The sequence below is a fragment of the Mus pahari genome, chromosome 18 (assembly GCF_900095145.1).
Source record: "Mus pahari chromosome 18, PAHARI_EIJ_v1.1, whole genome shotgun sequence".
Taxonomy (NCBI): Eukaryota; Metazoa; Chordata; class Mammalia; order Rodentia; family Muridae; genus Mus; species Mus pahari.
Window position 1 is genome coordinate 33,804,070 of NC_034607.1, and position 18,712 is coordinate 33,822,781.

The 18,712-nt window shown below is 44.0% G+C and overlaps 1 protein-coding gene across 8 annotated transcripts in view; it reads right to left on the bottom strand.

Annotated features, from left to right (window-relative positions):
* The window catches only part of Ptprm (protein tyrosine phosphatase receptor type M), a 680,881-nt gene that overhangs the window by 514,572 nt on the left and 147,597 nt on the right, over window positions 1–18,712 (bottom strand). For all 8 annotated transcript variants that reach the window (XM_021218491.2, XM_029531514.1, XM_029531511.1 and 5 more), the window contains exon 2: window positions 7,957–8,079. In XM_021218491.2, the coding sequence (XP_021074150.1) occupies window positions 7,957–8,079 (123 nt within the window). The remainder of the gene's footprint in view (window positions 1–7,956; window positions 8,080–18,712) is intronic.

The following is an 18,712-nucleotide window of genomic DNA, read 5'->3' on the forward strand; positions in this document are numbered from 1 at the left end:
CCACTACTCTAACTAAATCAGCATAATCCCTAACTACGCAGTAAATATTTCTCCTTAGACCCACAAATGAGTGTAATCCTCACCAACTCCTCCTCAAGGAAACTTCTCTTCTTCTCTTCTTCCCAGGGGGAGGAGCCAAACATGTTTAAGAGCCAGAGGAACCGGCAATTTACTGTGAAATCCTGTCTCATAGGAATGTCAGAAGCTAACCCATAAAGTTTCACCAACATGACTGCCTCGACATGAGCTGAACAAGGACAACAACAATGGCCATGCGAAAGTGGGCAGGGTAAAGACTGTGAGGCCCCAATACTACACACAGGCAACTAAGGAATTCTCAGAGAGGCAGAAACAGTCATTCCCGGGGACGAGAACACCAATTAGTTTGCCAATACCGGATGATCACACATAACACTATGTAGACCTGAAGCGTGTACACGTAACATTATGTGTACAGCTCTGAAACACACACATAACAGTATCTAGACCAAGGAGACTATATTTATTTATTTAGGAACACACACACACACACACACACACACAGAGCTCACTACTACCACTACCACCACCACCACCACCAACAACAACAACCATAACAACAACAACAATTAGTGAAAAGAATTGGCCATGAACTTGAAAGAGAACAAGTGCCCTCTTCTATATGAGAAGAAGGAAGAAAGGGGCAGAGGAAAATGCTCTAATATAATTTCCAAAAAAAAAAAAAATTAATGGTCAAAATACATAATTTCATGTTTTCTATATTTCATCTTAATTTCTATTGAGCAAAAATCCAAATCATACCTAATTCAAAGACTAGGCAACTCATTTCTTTTCAAATTAATAAGAAATATGATCCATCCCCAACAACCGTATCCAAAATCCTCATGTAGCCAGAACTGTCACAGTCACACAGTTACTCAGCCAGTGAGGGCCCCTGTGAGAGGACCACTTACTCACACCATGTGTGCATGAGGCAGACAGAGCCAGGCATTCTCCATCGGTCACTGAGTTAAACCCCTGGGCTGTCTTTATCCCCATCTCTAGCTGTTCCTCTCCATTCTGTAACTTAGAAACTACTGAGAGGTTCCAGCCCTGGACATTGTATCAGGATCACACTTCAAAGTGGAAACTCATTCTAATTCCCTCCTGGTGACATGAGTTTCATGAGGGATGGAGAGTGCTCTTTGGAAGTCACATGATGGAAGGCTTGCATGGAAGAGTCGAGGACAAACAAACCCCTTTCCACATCCTGAGTTAAGTGACAAGGAATATCCAGACCCAACCACAATAATCCAAGACCCAACACAATCACTATGTTGAGTTTTACGATAAGAGTTGAGGCTGGAAACAAAAAGAAACATGTCCCACAGGCAGTGGCATGTGCACCTTGACTTGCCACCACAGTAATAAATGTTACTACTCTCAAAGGCTCTTTTCTGGTTCTTATAACTCTATGTAGAAATCTCCCAAAGATATTTAAGTTACATTCTTCACTTTATGTCATTCAGAAAGGACAACAAGAAGTTGGCACAAGCTACCTATGTTATGGAGCTGAAGGCAAGCTGAGTGATGCACTTACACGAAACTCCAGGAAGAGGAAGAAGGGAAGTTGAGAGGGGTGAAGAGGATGGGAGGGGGGATGGAGGAGTGAGAGAGGGGTGAGAAGAGGAGAGGATAAAGAGGAGCAGGGGAAGAAAGAAGATGAAAGGGGAAGAGAAAGACCAAGAGGAGGAGGAGGAGCAGGAGGAGGAAGAGGAGGGAAAAGAGGAGGAAAAGAGGAGGAAGAAAAAGGAACAAGAGGAAGAGGAGAGTAAAAAGAAGACGAGAAGGAAGAAGAAGAGGAAGAAGAGGAGGAGGAAGGGAGGAAGAAGAAGAGGAGGAAGAAGAGGGAGGTGCTAATTCTTTTACATTATATTGGGCTAGGAATGAGACTGAAATTCTGATATGGAACATAGATTTTCCCATGGCCAGTTCCGAGGCAGGTCCTTTGTTTGTTTGTTTGTTTGTTTGTTTTGAGACAGGGTTTCTCTGTATAGCCCTGGCTGTCCTGGAACTCACTCTGTAGACCAGGCTGGCCTCGAACTCAGAAATCCACCTACCTCTGCCTCCTAAGTGCTGGGATTAAAGGTGTGCGCCACCACTGCCCGCCCGGCTCGAGGCAGGTCCTTAATATTTTAAAAATTTCAAGGTCTTACATAATCTGCCATCATTAACCGTGCAAAGATTACCCATTTGTTCCTGCCCCCAACTCATCTGGACCACTTGACCTCCATGGCTTCCTGGCCAAGCCTCGATTCAGGTCTCTATTCAGTAGAGACCTACCATTTCCATGATGACTCAAACCTAATCCCAACTTTAGGTTTTGTTCTTGGCCTCAAGTACGGCCTACCATTAATTATGTTCTCACTACTTATTGGTCAAGTGCCTGTTTCCTCCGTGGGTTATAATCAGCAGGAAGAAAGACTCAGCTGCTGGTCTGCTGAGGGCCAACCTCACAGAAGTCATTCTACACACAAATACAGCTGTCCCTGGATATCCACAAGGGATTTATTCCAGGACCCCTCAGTAATACCCACATCACTGATGTTCATGTCCTCTATATTAAAAGGGCTATAATATTTACTGTGCACACTGTCATTTTATGCACGAGTTATAATAACCATTGACACATAAATGGAACGTAAACAGCTGTACTTTATTGTAAAAGGAAAATGAGAAGAAAAAAATACCTTCATAGGAGGCCTGTCGAGATAGTTCTATTTGAATCCTGTCTGTCTGCAGTGAGTTGAACCCAGGAGTATGGAGTCTACAGATATGGCAGGCTGATCATATGCCTGAATAAAGGTGGTATAAAATTAAGAGATTAAGAACTTACAAGAGGGCCTTGTGAAGGGACACCGCAGGCTCTCTCAGGGTGTACAGACAGTTCCACAACAGGCAGTTTTCAAGCCCACTTGAAAATGCTAAGAGATGCCCAAGGTTGAGCACCTATGGCCTTGCCCACAGGAACACGTTTACAAGGTCATCCAAGGACGGTCTGAAAAGCAAAGGATCTGCCTCTCTGGATTTCTGATTCCTGGGGTGTCAAGTATGGAGATTGCCGCCACAAGAATCAAATTACCCAGACCTCACGGTTCAAGTGTGTCAACAGCTACCATCATCTGTTTGCACAAGCTTACTTCATCTGATGAGACAGACTGCCCAGAGAGTACAGCCACTCACCTATGATTTACACTCGTTCCTTTCCCCACCATTCCTTCTGTTTTGTGTAAGGGGCGAAGCATCAAGGAGAGCCAAGCCCAACCTCATGCTACTGCTGAGCGCTAAGTCTGATGAACTGAAATGGACATTATCATTTAAACATTTACCACCTCACCTGCTGAACGGGAACAAACATGCTTTATAGCACGTGATCTTTGATCCATCCAGTCAGACCTAGAATGGAAGGAGGTGCTGAAGAAGCATCTCTATTCAGCTCACAAGACAATGGCTGGTGCGAGGCAGGTGTTTAATTAACATTTGCAGAGGGGCAGCTGATTGAAGAATCGGTGAGGTAATTAAACAAATGTTTGAATATTTTGTGACAAAAGTATTCCTTGCCAGATACACACAGTGACTCGAGAGGACAAATAGCCTCCCTGAGTTCACAGCCATCCCTCTCATTATCCACAAAATGCCACAGAAGACCCGGAGTGCAAATAAATGGGGAGGCTGTCCCCAGCACGTGGAAAATATGCCTGATAGTGCACCCAAAGAGAAAACTTCAATTACCCTGCCAGTCCATCATCCTCCCCAATGTGCAGCTGATGCTAAACAAATACGCCTAGTCATTTTTCTATTTTCTGGGTCATCACACTAAAACTGTCTATCACTCCTCTGCCAGGCACTTCTGTCTCCCTGCCTTGGGTTAGGTACCACAGCCATGCTTCGGTCCTGAGTCACTCTGTTTCCCAGCATCATTTCCAACAGGAAAAGCCAAGACAAGAAGGTCAAAGGACGTTTCTATGGTTGAAAGCCCTACTTCCTGAGAACCAACTGTGTGATTTCCTCCTCCCCTGCCTCCTACCCCCTGCAATGGGGCCCAAGTCAACTTCATAATAGTTGCCTTAAGAACTACACCTTATAAATATAGTATCTTAAACAGACAGTGTGGACATGCATGTAAATTCTATGAATACCAGGTAGTTATGCTTTGAATTTACTTTGGGATAAAGAGCTCCTGCAGATAACTATATTATTTTTATTATATATCAGTCACTGATCTCATTCACAAGATATGTATTATTAATAATATTAAAATTAATATTAAAAGATATTTAAAAACTAAATATCAAATTTTAAAAGATCTGTTGTTTTAAAATTGTGTGTGTGTGTGGGGAGGGTGTTGCTTTTGAGTTTTGAGTGCAGGTATGTAGGAAGGCCCTAAGTGGATAACATACCCTGGAATTTGAGTTGTGGGCAGTTGTTAAAAGGTCTTCTATAGGCACTGGGGATTGAACCCAGGTTCTCTACAAGAGCAACACATGCTATCAATCATTCACTCATCTCTCCAGCCTCCTCAATATCTCTGGTTTCTTAGGGCAGCCTTCTGAGAGAGGCTAAAACAGGAGAATAATAAGTTGAGGTTTACGTAGGGCCACAGAGTGAGTTCAAACCCAGCTTGGATAACTTAGTGGAAGCTTGTTTCAAAGTAAAAGGATAAAAATGTCCCACAGGAGGTTGGGGTATAGCTCAAGGGTACAACATTTGCCTAGCATGTACAAGGCCCCAAGTTGTTCTCCAGCACTGCCAAGAGAGTATTTAAATTAAATAAATCTCTATCCACTGTTTAGAACTAAAGTCGTAAGCTACAAATATTATACAGTAAGAAATTATAGAAACATGGACTATTGTCCTGCCCTAGGTACATATTCCGTGGTCATGAAACACTTCTTAGGACAACTCCCTATGTGACACTCACGGGATGTGGCTTATTGTGTCAGGTCAGAAGCTGCAGTGCTAACAAAATACACCAAACTCGAAGTCCCTAGGGTCATAGTAGCGATCTTTATGATACACATTTAAAACTGCCCTCAGCGCTAATGAAGATCAGTTCATATGCAATAAGCCACACCGTTACCAGCAAGAGAATAGTTAGCTTGTTTTACCCCTAAGAAAGCCATTACGGTACAGAGCCTACTACAGAAGCTTCAAGTTTAAATGCACCAAGTTACGTGATACTTGGTGTTTCCCTCTAACATGTGGGTTGCAGAGAGATGCTGCCAGCTCAAAGGAGAGAGCAAGTCCGTTTGGTTAAAGCTCCAGACCGCGGTCACTTTTTAAAATGTGGTTATTAATAGCCTCACACATGGAAGATACCAAGGAACAAACCCCACCTTTGACTTCAGAAAGGACAGAGTAACATCAAGGCTCCAATTAGGGTAGTACTTTAGGCTGTCAACATTTTGAAACTCACTTTGATGGGCTGTTTGCTCACAGGAACCACAGTAGTGGAGCCAAGGCTGAGGCACTAGGAGTAGAAAGACAGGCAGTGACTGGAAAACCACAGGAAACAGGAAACAGGAAACAGGAAACCATGCCATGGTTAATAGTTATAAGGCGAATACAGGAATACAAAAGATTCACAATCTAAAACAGCCTAGGCCAGGAGCGTATACCAGGAACGGTTGAGAGTAAAGGACACAGGTCCGTGCACTCGTCTCTGTCCCAGCTATGCAGATCTGACCAAAGAGCCTAAGCTCCAATCCACTGCTCCTCTGAATGGCCATAGCTATGTGACAATAAATTCCACAGATGCTGAAATTTGAAATTCATATCTACAAAATACTATTATTCTTTTTAAAAGTTTCCAGTCACTTAAAGATGGAGACATCACTCCTAGTTTACAAGCCATAGCGGAACAGTCAGGTGGTTACATCCGGCCAACAGGGCAACTGTTTATCAAGTCAATACCATATGAGCCTATATGTAGCAGAACAAGTAACATAGGTGTGAGAACAAATCCAACTGTATTGTTTAGTGAAGCCTTAAAACAACATACTGATATGGCTAACAAAAGCCACGAGGTTCTCTCTGCCATCCATTGATCATAAGAAATGTTAATAAGTTTTGTAATTATATTTATAGATGTATTATTATGTGTGGCATGTGTGTGACTCTGTCTGTCTCTCTGTCTCCATCTCTGTCTCTGTGTGTATGTGTGTGTGTGTGTGTGTGTGTGTGTGTGTGTATCTAGACTTCTAGACTTGAGTTTGTTTCCTACAATGAGAGAGAAGAGAAGAATTTTCCGGAGTTGGTTTTCTCCTTCTATCATGTGGATCTAGGTATTGAACTCATGCTGTCAGGCTTGGTGGCAAACCTCTTTTTCATCCAAGGAGGTGCTTATCTTATGACTCAAATAGAGCCAGCACATGCTGAAAAGGATTCTGCAATATTTAGGCTTCTTTTAGAAGTATTTTATCCAGTAGAAAGGGCCACAGTAAGGGAAGCAGATACCTCATGTGAACAGATTACAAACTGGAGGCTTGGGGTGCAAGCCCAGTGATATATGGAGCACTTGCCTAACACGAGTGATCTTGGTTTCCATCCTTACTGATGTACAGCATCCAGAAAGGCAGAGATTTCATCAGATGAGAAGACAGACATGACATCTGCAGTGACTGTGCTTGTGTGGACAAATCTACCAGGCCTAACTCTCCACCATCTCAGCCTCTCTGGATACCAGTGGACACCTGGGGGCAGTGGCAAGGATAGGCTCAACTGCTCTCAGGGCAAGGACTCTGCTTGGGGAGGAACAGAGCAAGGAGGAACAGCCCATGTTCCTATCTATCAATCACAAATAAGAGGAGAAAGGAGAGTTAGAGTGGAGTTAATCAAGTCACTCCCGAGGCAGCAGTGACAGGCAAATACTCAATAGAAAGGGAAAGCCAGCAAAGGAGAATGTCATCTGGCACCAAACAAGTCTTGGAGAAGCTTCAGTAGCCCTGAAAAGCCACAGTGCTAAAGAGATTAGGGCTCCTGACTTGGAAATTATAAAGAATTAAGCGAAGGAGAGAGAAGATCATGGTGGTCATCATAACTGTTAAAGCTTATTAAGAACAACATTAGATTCTACCTCATGCTTTGAAGGTGCCTTTACAAGATTACACACAAAATCTAATTACCGCTGCATGTAGGCACATTAATGAAATGCTTTATATTCGTATATTTTGTAAAAAAAAAAAAAAAAAAGTGCTTTATCTGAAACCTAAGTTTCAATAATAGGTTTTTAGTAGTTTGAGGCCTTAGTGGCATATTCATCAGCCAATTTCGATAGATGATTCTGCAAATCTAACTTTTAAAAGGACTGCCAAGGGCACAGCCTTAAAATAGTCAGGCACTGCTGTGACTAGACCAGTCATCCTCTTTCTACTTTTCTTTCAAAACAAAAAAAAATTCTGACTGATGCTTAGCGAGGTAAGTAGTTTCTACTTAGCTTGAAATTCACTAAGCACTTCGCTGTAGGGGAGAGAAGAAACATCCATGCAACTTGGCTGCATCCTCCAAATGCTTTCATGGTCATGATTTCCCAGGACAAGAGAGCCCCTGAGGCTCTGAGGCTGAGAAAGGAGGTTTGTTTCAAGGTGCTGGAATTCCATCCTTGACACGTAATTCCAGAAGAGATATCCAACTGTCCCCACACCTGCTATGGATGACGCCCACTCATTCAGCCAAAGTATACCCAAGCATACAGAGAGTGGACCATGGCTAGTCTTTAAGAGAGAGATGCAAGGTTAAACTCCTGCAACCCATCTTCTCATTTACACCACCCTCCCCAGGTGACCAGCCAAGAACAGCACTCAGAGACAGACATGGGCTTTCACTCAGCCAGTATCCAGTGACAACGTTCTAGAACGATGAGGACCCTCGAGACGCCCGCCCCCATTTCAGAAAGAACACTGAGAAGTGAGGACAAACCTGATGGCATCCAGGGGTCAGAGGTCGGCTTGGTCAGGGTGTTCACCTGCTCCCAGTTGAAGTCATCTTCGTCAGCTTGACTATATCCACATGTGCTGTATGGCTCATCAAAGAGGCAGCCGCCTACAAGGGAAGGCAGAGAGGCAATATAAGTTACAACCAGAAGGCTGAAAGGAAGTAAGATGCGTCATGAAGAAAAGTAATCGACTTGACATCTAAGTGTGATTTGACTTTTTTTTTTCCACTTGGGAATTGCAGAATTTTGAACAATGTTGCTGGATCGTAACAATGCCTTACAATACAGATACATATGTTGCTCTCTAGAAGAAGCCTAAGGTTGGTAGAAGACAATTGAAATAAGCGGATTTTAAATTCACATTTTTCCTGTTGACTACCGAACTTAGGGAATTCTCCTTGCCTTCAAAACTTTAATAGGATCCCCTCGAAGACTCCACATGTTTTCCATAGAAAATTATAATTTGTTCAAAAATTAAAACGAGAATTGACATCCCCCCCCCCCAAATACCAGTGTGAGAGTAGAAGACGAAGCACACCACAGATGGTGGTGACGGCCTGTAAAATACCCTTCGATACCTTACATGGAGGCAGGTCTCAGCCTGAGGTCTAGGAAATAAGCACCGAGGTCTCATAATCAGAAAATAGATCATGAAGTCACTTCATAATCCACACAAGTCTTAGTGGCAGAAATCTCAAGGCTAAACGTGCAGCAAACATCTGCTTACTCTTGGTGCACTGAATGAAGCTATTTAAGTAAGAAGATATAAAAGGCACGATCCACACGCTCAGAAGATCAGCTGCTTCCCAGTCAGCGCCACTCAGGGCACTGCCAGTTTCCAGTCCCACCCCACAGACCTCCATTACTTATAGTGACGGGTCTTTGTCCAAATGACTGACAGAGAACAGTGAATGATGACACCCATCCCAACAACAATCACAAAAAAAAACCCTGCTATCCATTACATAATGAGGAGTAGATACTAACATAATCAGCTGCACAGTAAATGAATCCTATTAACTCAAAATATTATCATTGCTGGCAGTTGGGAAGAAGTAAGGACTTAAGATGCAGTTTTAGGACTGTTATGGTATGGTGCCTGTCATGGACACCTTAGAGGCAGAAGGCAAGGGAAACCGCAATTATTAACCAGAGACAAAATGAGTTCTAAAAGTCACCTGACTCAACTTTTACCCCCCCTCCGTCCCCCACCTAAGCCAATCCTATGCCTTCCAGGACAGCTAGTCTCAGAAGGCGTAAGAGAAACCGCATGTTCTGTACGTAGAAAACACTCTGAGAAGTCCTAGTCCCCACTCTGCCTCATGAAGGTACATCTGTTTATCTTCCTTCCACCCCATGAGGCAACAGTAAAATTCCCAGCCCCGGCACAGAAAAACTGACAGTTTGAAAGGCACTGTCATGTCCTACGTCTTAGCTTCCCCAGGCAATACATGCTCTGCTCTCCCTAATTCCTCCTGGGAGGTTTCAGACCTGTCAGCATCCTAGCAGGTCTTCTCTGAATGGTGTCCCCAAGAATGGCACCCTGTGCTGGGGCAGTATCCAGCCGTCTTCTGCTCTTGACCTCACTCTAACAACAGGCTGGACAAGAGAGCCCTGGTCCATCCTGCACTGAAAGAACTCATCTTTCCACACCTGCTGTCAAAGTTTTCTCCTTGTGTGAGGGTTGTGGTGTGTGTGTGTGTGTGTGTGTGTGTGTGTGTGTGTGTGTGTGTGTTCTCTGAATGCACAGGACAATCCCCTTATCCTTACCAAATCCACCTCTTTTCCACTCCAGCCCTTGGGCAGCCTTGACAGTTCTGACCCTGTCATTTGAGAATTCGTTCCCCTGTCTATAGCTACATTACAGAGTAATCAAAATTACTCACAACATCCAAAATGCTCTTGAATTTGAAACTTCTTGCTCACTGACCTAGTTCGACAAGTTCAACGACTTCCACACCTGGTTTCAGGTGATGGGGCCAAGCTCAAAAGGCAAAAGAATAAAAAAATAAAAAAATAAATCACTGTCAGGCTGCGTGTGTGGGCCTATGAAATGAGCAGGCGACATCCCTTGGCCACACCTTATTATATACCCAAGCGTGTTTCAAAACACTCCTCAGCCCACAACATTTCTGGTTCCTAGCAGTTTTGGAAAAGGGCTACTCCGCCTGCATCTGAAGATATGATGAGTACTCTGTCCAAATGTGCCTGCATGTGCCGGGAAATGCTAGACAGGAGTGAGTCAAAGACACCTCAGTTTGTCCCAAACGGCCCGCTAAGACTTTTAGCTAAGTTTCAGTCAGCAGCTATCAGCATGCTATCTTCTGAATGCTTTCAATACTAATAGTCTCAACTTAGCCTTCCCCGGGGAACACCAAGCGCATTATCAAAGGCACAGCATTAAAGTCAAAGGTCAATCATGGGAACAGGTGATCATCATGTGTCCCCCGCCGCCCCCTGGAGCAAAGTGGACCTGTCCAGCGCTGGATGCTAATAATACCCTGATGCTGGAAAGATGTTCAGAGACTATGTAACCATTTGGAAGGGGGGAGGTCGTCTGTTGCAAGCTGTAGTTGTGACATGGAGAATAGTTTCAGCACTGAAGAAGAAACCAAAGAGCAGTAGTATGAGTAAGGGTAAAGAAGAGGAACGTCCTGCAACCGTGCAGACAGGATGCTGACGATCTCCCGTGTACAGCTGCAACAGTAGGAGTGTCCTCAAGGCAACGTGAGGCTGGTTAAGGATTTGGTCTTCAAAATGACTGTTGGCACTGAAGATGTAGCCAGACGCTGAAGTGAGGATGGATAGAGGGAAACCACAAAGCAGCATGCTGCCAGTGTCTGCACAGTGACCCTTTCCACAGCGCAGTTCTGACCTCTCGAAAGAGCGCATGAGAAGGAAGATACATTTCTCCGGGAGGACGCATGATCGTCAGACCCCTCGAAGACGGGCTCCCCTGTACCTTTCCTGTTGCCCTAAGATTTGTTGCCTTGTCTGTGTTCTTTATCTCAGTGAGAGCTCATGAGAGCAGAGATGGTTTTATTGAGCCAAAGCCAGGAAGAGATAAAAGGCAACAATGTCAAGAATTGAAGCTAAAAAGAAAACCCTAGTTCTTGTGAGCCTGTGATAAGAGGGTTATAAGGGAGAGGCCCGCCTGGTGTGGGGATGGCACATTTGAGACCAGTCACGGATACAGAGCAAGACTCTACCTCAAAAAAACAACAAACCAGAGAGGAACGGGGAGACAAGCAGAGGGGAGGGCAGAGGGGGGGCAATGTGTTTCCTTAAATTCAGTGCAGAATTGGCTTACAATAATGTTGTCAGAAAAACTTGAACTAAGTATGGTATAATATCATCCTAAACAATTAAAACTGTCTTAATTCAAATGAGCCTGATTCAAGTAGATCTCCAAATGACATGGCTAGAAACTTGACTTTGGGGCTCAATATCTTCACTTTTTATTATGGCTTAAAGCTATAAGCCAGTTAAATGTTAATGAACTCTCTACAAATTGTGGCCCAGCATTCTTTTATTCTGGCAATAATTAGGTAGCAAGCCTAGTTGTCTAGAAAGGTCACTCCTGATTTATGAAAATAAAAGATTGCCATTTGCATACTGGAGGGAATTTATCTTGCCTCTTTCTCTGGGGTAGCACAAATGGCCCATTTCACCAACAGTAATAAGAAATAATTACCCCATAAGGTATAAAAAGGTGGCCTACTTTTACTCCAGAGAAACATTTAGAAGGGCTCATATCCATCTGAATCGTTGAGCCAGATAAGACACCAGAGCCAAGACAAAGTGCCACAGGCTGTGGTCAGAAGTTGTTTTAGAAGACTGGCAAGATGGCTCAGTGGATAAAGGAGCTTGTAGTACAAGCTAAGCAACCCAAGTTCAATTCCCGGAACCTGCTTAAAGGTGGATAAAGTGATTTTGCAAAGTTATCCTCTTACATGTATGTGCATGCTGAGGCAACCGTGCTCACAGATATGCATCGAGCTCCCATGGGCGTTAGTTACTAATATATTTACTTACTGGGGAGGGAGAGCAGGCGTTAGTTACTAAGTTCCTGCTGCTTGTCCAGAGGACCTGAGGTTCAGTTCCTGGCACCCACATTGGGAGCTCACAACCACCTACAGTTCCAGGTTCAAGGGTCCTGATGCCCTCTTCTGGCCTTTGTGGGCACCCGCACAAAAACAGCACATAGGCAAAAATGAATCTGAAACTAAACTTCCTCGAACTGCATCCTACAGTCATGTCACCCCAATCCAGCTCACCTCTATATGCACTTACAAACTAAGTCACCCTCTGCTTACACTTGGAATCAGTTCCACCCTGATCTCCTCAGCTTTGCAAACAGTGGCCCCGACCTACTCACTTCACCCCAGAGGGATTCAAATATGTCTCAGAGCCTCTAAGGTTTGGGGCGGATTCTATTACCTGAAGCTGACTGGATACGCTGGAGTTTTAAATCAATATACAGTACGGAAGAGTTCCACTAAGATGCCCAGAGAGCAACCTGTGATATCCAACATCCTCTGCTAGTTACAGGCACCAGTTCCTCAAAATGGACAAATGCCTGCTACAGTCTAAGGGCAATGTTATTTTCTCGATTCCTCAAATCCAATGTGAGTCTTTGGTCTCAATATGTCAGATTCAAAGAACTTATAACACGAAATACAGATACATTTAATATTCTCTAGTTTAATTTTTTTCCCTAAAATCCTAGAGGCAAGCACCAGCAGTTTTGAAATTCCTGTGCCAGGCATCAGCTTTAACTCCACTTATCACTTCTTGCTCTGTGAAGTGCCTACCCTGTCCAGACCAGTGGATCTCAATCTGTGGGCCCCAACTCATTTGGGGGATCAAATGATCCTTCCACGGGGATCACGGAAAACCATCAGAAAGCACAAATATTAGCATTAGATGTCATGACAGTAGCAAAATTACAGTTATGGAGTAGCAACGGGAGTAATTTTATGTTTGGAGGTCACCTAAAACATGAAGAACGGTATAAAAGGGTCACAGGGTTAGGAGGGTTGAGAACCACTGCTCTAGACCTTTAACCTACATTTGCTGTCCCAGTTGGCAAGAAGCTAAAGTTGCCTCTCGGGAGGGTGTGGGACCGAGAGTGCAGGAAGAAGAGGCACATGGTCTCTCACTATGTGCCTAGTACCTAGTAGGGTCCTTAGCACACTCAACAGGAACCCTCTCTAGTCCTGACATCTCTGACAGTAGGCTGTCCTAGAGTCTGCTCCAGGACCTTTGACAAGGGTCCCAGGGGAGCACTGTCATATACAGCTTGCACGTGTCTCCAGGGTTTCCTCCAGGGTCTACAGGTGCACCTTGCAAGAACTCCCTTCAATGACTAGCTCTGCCTGGCAGGGCTCAGATCCATGACTGTGCTTGGTTGAGGCTGCTCCACACTCTGCTAGCCCTACTCATCAGAGCTCTCCTCTTCCAATGATGCAGTGTAGTCTCTATATGCCCCACCCCACATTCCAGTCTGGTGTTATTTCTGCCTTCTGAATGGACCCTGAGTGAGCAGTTGAGCGAGATCAAACAGCTCACCCAGTTACCCTAGTGGTTCAGTTCGTAGCCAGCAGTTCAGCCAAGGTCTACATGCAAAACTCAGGCTCTCCTCTGTAGGTGCCTTTCACAGACCTCTGTGAGGCCACTCAATACTACACTGATTGTTAATGGCCTGTGCTGTAAGGGAGCGCCGAAAAGCAAGGCTTCTAGGAAGCAAACAGGGGACAAGCCAATGTCCTATTTCATATGCTTGTGAGATAAACACACATTCTGAATAGTTCTGCCTTGAACTGGTAGAATTGACTTATAGACTGGAGCAGTGCTTCTTATGATTGTAATTGCAGTCCATTTAAAGTTTCTTTGTGTAAGACTGTGATACATTTTACACATTTGTTGGAAGTACAGAATGACCCCGTTTAAGTCGGGCTTTATCAAATGCATAAAAGACTATTTAATGGGTCTCTCCATGGAGAAAACATATTTAAGAAAAAAAAAAAAAGCATTCTAAAATACTGCTCCAAAGAACAATGTTCAGGGTCCTCTTTTCCTGAGACACATGAAACCGCAGGCAGTTCTACCCATCTATTTCAATCCTGAAAGACAAACAGCTATAAGTCACGCAATTCAAAGCCTAAGCAGAGAGTGATCTATAGCAAGAATAATTGTTTTAAGAGTTAGAGAAAAAGGTGCCTGCACCCACACACCAGAGCCCCAGCCTCCTTCATTTAAATCTCCCTGACATTGACATTTAATTGCCTGCTAAACAGTGAAAGTATATGGTGCCTCTGAAACTTGGGGACTTGAGGACGTGCTGTGACGTTTAGTGGATCAGACACGAGCATTATAGAAATGCTCTCTGACATAATTTAATCTAGCAAGCAGTTTTTACACATCGCACAGGCATTTAAATGGCTAATACGACGCTCTGTTGTAAAACATGCCATGTGCCCGTGGATGTGCTGTGCGTGGTGCAAAGCAAATGAGCTTGTCCCCAAAGTTTCCATGGCTTATTACTCTTACCGCAGTCTTCATTGCCTATCGATCTTTGAATTCCTAATATTTAAACAGGCGGGATAGCAGCAAGCCATAAAGTGTTTTGGTTTTATTTTTGTCCTTATCGATCTTAAAAATCTTTGGCTTTCTTTTTAATGGGTGGGGTCATTATTTCTATTTCTGAATCCTCCAATGATTTCTGACTTGTCTCTCTTTTTCTGTATGTAGATATGTTCCTAGTAGAGCTGCTACTGAGTTTGAACAAAACCACTCCCAAGAACTCACTGTGCAGTTGTGACTCTATCTGGTGATCCCATCCTCTACACTGTAGTCTAGACACTGCACTATGAAAATCATCTGGCCATTTCTGTCTTAGGTACGGGATAGAGAAATTGAAACACTGTCTGGGTGAGAAGGGGATCCTCTGTTCATGATTGATTATGTGCTTGCCCTGGATCACTTGTGTCTCGGGTTCCCACACTGGAGCAGGGATGATCAAGTGGATCCTGGGGTCAGATGCGTCTGTAGGACCCAGAAAGGGGCACACATTTCCAGGCTGCATCCCAGCTCCTCAATCCAACACTATGGCCCTCAGCTATTGGGGCTTTATCAAGCTTCCAGTGACTCTAATGTAGACCGTTTGACAGTCATCTCCTAGAATAACACATTTAAGTAGAACTCCTGGGACCAGCCTCGGGGATCTATAACTTTTTAAAAGGTCCCAGAATAATCTAATCACTGGCCTATTTTTAAAAAGATTGCTCTAGATTAGTAGTTACAAATAGTTTAAGAAGACATTAGCAAGTTTTGGTGGGCTAGAGAATAGCTTAGAGGTAGAACGCTTACCTGGTGAGAGGAGGTCGGGGGGTCCATCCTTAGCACTTACAACAAGGGGACATTGTTTTCTTTCAAAAGTCATATCATACTACGTTTGCTATTTACAAGTTTTGTTGGCATAGTACAGTACATGCACAAGTATAGCAGCATACATGCAATGGACTTTGAAAAGTGTCACCAGAAAAAGTTGAAACCCAAATATTCTCTGCCATAAATAGCCAGACACACTATATTCTTCCAAAGGACCTGGACAAAGCCGTTTGGTGGTCACAGTTCTCACTATGACCCTAGTCATAAACACCTCACACATGAAGGACAATAAAACATTGGGGCTGGCTCAAAGACCTAAACCCCGTGTTCTCATCCCCTGTCAGAATACCCTTCATCTGTTGTTTTTCTCCTGAGTGGATCCTCTCAACAAGCAGAAGATGAGCGTGCTAAAAACAAATGTAGGATATTAATAGCAGGGAGGATTTCATCCAAGCCCAGGAGCGCTCCGGCCTGCTTGCTAGGATTTACAAATCTATCTCTTTATAACTCTACTAGCACACGTTATTGTCGGAAGCAGCAGATAAACGGAATCCAGCCATTCGATCATGCCTGCTAAATATGCATACCTCAAGAAACACAGCTCTATCCATTACGTTCAAAGTACAAGGAGAAGGTACACACCATTTCATGTAGTCTCTTGGTAGTATAAACCACTTATTCTAGGTTCCTTTAAGTAGGGGGGTGGTGGCTAATAAAACCTAGGGTCGGTAACTTGTGCGGATGAACATGCTGAACTGGGATCAGGGAGGCAGGTTGTGAGGAGTCCTGGATCTGTCTATAACAGGTCTTGCTCAATGTCGTAGATTCTAGAGGTGAGCAGCCCTCATATCAAATGTCCGTTTGACTTCCGTGAATTTCAGGATGCCAAGGGAAGTAGGTGGTAGAGAATGAGTGTGCTTGGTCTAGACGTCCCAGTCCCCCAGAGACTGAGGAATGAAAAGAATGACCTGTCATTCTTCCTGAGCACCCCCACCATCCTCCTCCCAACCTGCCTCTGTTCCTCCATCCCCATGCTTGGCACAGTGAGGCATCTCACCCACTTCAGGGTTACTCTCAGGTCGAAAGGTCCTGAGCTTCACTAGTGGAGCAAAACTTCCTCTCACCCGATTCTATGTTCATTTCAGTGCACAACTGTGTCTTTCAATGCCCAGGGGACCTGACGTCATATTTGCAATGACTGTAGAATTGTGTGCTGTCTTTAGTCTCTTGAAGTTCCTTGAAGGAAGTTTTCATGGATAATCCTGATCATGAGAAAATCTGAGTCTACCCCTTATGGGATACATGGCTCTGACAATGATTATTAGCTGCCCACAGAAATGGAGATGGCTAAATTTGCTGATATGTGCCAAAGCATGGCCATTGATTCAAGATGACCTATTACTATATGAGGCTCACAGAAACACCAATGAACAGATGTTCCTTTACATTGTTTATAGTGACTGGGATCACTTAGCTCTCTGCTTGACATCTTGTGATCCACGTGGCTCTCTCTCAAGGCTTTCCCCATCAGTCCCTCATCTCTCCTACACCACGGTTTGAATCTCGGCCTAGGTCCACACTTTAGTCTATTCATTGACTCTTAACTGCCCGTAGGAAAACATTTTAATTTTTACCACACAACACACATTGTTGGTTTTGTTAATTTGGAGGTGAGGGATATGGTCAGGGGTGTTGAGCCCATCTACCTTTTCTGATCTATAAAGAACAGATCACTCTGGCGTTCTTATGATAAATAGTGCCATGCTGGTCTTTCCTACCACACTGCAAACCGATAATTAGGAAACAAGACTGTTCTGCTTATCTCTACATCACTAATTCCCAGTCCCCAAAAATGCTTGCTTTTATTAAATACTTAGAATTATGGGAAATTTTTTACGACAAAGATGAGAACAGAAATTTATTGGTGTTCCGTCTGTGGCAGGAAGAAAGACAGGAGAAAAGCCATCCCCTGGGCCCTAGTCACTGAACGTCAACATCTAGGCCACACCAATGGAAGAAGTCTTCTTAGAGTTCTCTCTTTTTTGATGTGACTGGGGGTATCTCTGTCCTTCTCTCAGTCTCATGCCTTTGGTCACTGGGGAGGAAAAGAAGGGATGGTAGAGGAGACAGACAGAAGATGACTATGACAACCCTCAGGGGGACATAGAGAGTTAAAAGGAGCAACATAGAAACTCTGTAGGCAGCAAGAGAAAGAACAAAAGCCAGTCCCAAAGCCTAAACCATCCACAAGAAAAGGGAAAGCAGAGAGTCAGCAACTGGAAGCAAAACTCTGCAAAGATACCCCAGGCTTGCTATTCTAAGAATCTGCATAATGAGGCTACTATTTAGCCGACCTCAGCACCAGTCAACAAGAAACACAGACTGTGGAGCACACAGGGGCCCTGCTTAAAGGCAGCCCCTCAAGTTGGGTTTTAGGTCCAAAGCACAAAAGGGCCTTGGTGAGCTCATGTTACAGGTCTTTCAAGTGTGTGAGGTAGAAAACTAGTCAACACTTAGTAGCAAATGGTAGTACTGAGGCCCTAAAGAGAGCAAGCTTTGAAGACTTGTTACATAGTTTTTAAAATTAGAAAAGAGATTCTATGCAAAATCCTCACAGCTGAGAGCAAGGCTTACAAAGTCCCAAACTGCCATGAGTCAGCTTTTCCACCAGTCATTTTCTAGGACCAATTAGTTGCTCAAAATGTAGCGCACTAGGAACATTAACTTTCTCAGGGTCACTGTAGCTAGCTGGTGGGTCTTTCTTGTTCTTATTAAGAGCTCGCTCAATGATCAAGTCACATTTTAGCACCCAGTCCACAGTGAACTCTAAAGAACAGGTTGTCTGAGAGCAGCAAGTTGGTCTGGGATGCAGGGGTTCTGAGTTCCAGTCCTGTGGCTCCGTGGAAGGCAAGGGGACTGGTAGGCACAGGAGAGGTGTAATGGGAAGACCATGTGCTAGCCACTGGTGACACAAACAAGCACCTACCCTGTAAACTTAAAAGCTGGTCTCTTCCTTCTATAGGGGAGGGGGGAAGGGGTCCCATCCACCTTCCAGAGTGCTGCAAGGATGAAATGTGTTCATAGATAGAATATAAAATACTGTAATATCTACTTACCAGCTTCTTTTCCTATCTTTCTAGTAAACAAGCAAACACTGACTTTCCTCTTTGCAGGCCGTGACCAGTCTATTAGCTAGTGTGGTTAAACTCAAGCAACAGTTAAGAGTCTGCAGAACACCAAGGTGGACCATTTCAAGAGCTTCTAAAATTCTGTTTCCAACAGATAGAAGATAGATCTCTCTCTCTCTCTCTCTCTCTCTCTCTCTCTCTCTCTCTCTCTCTCTCTCTC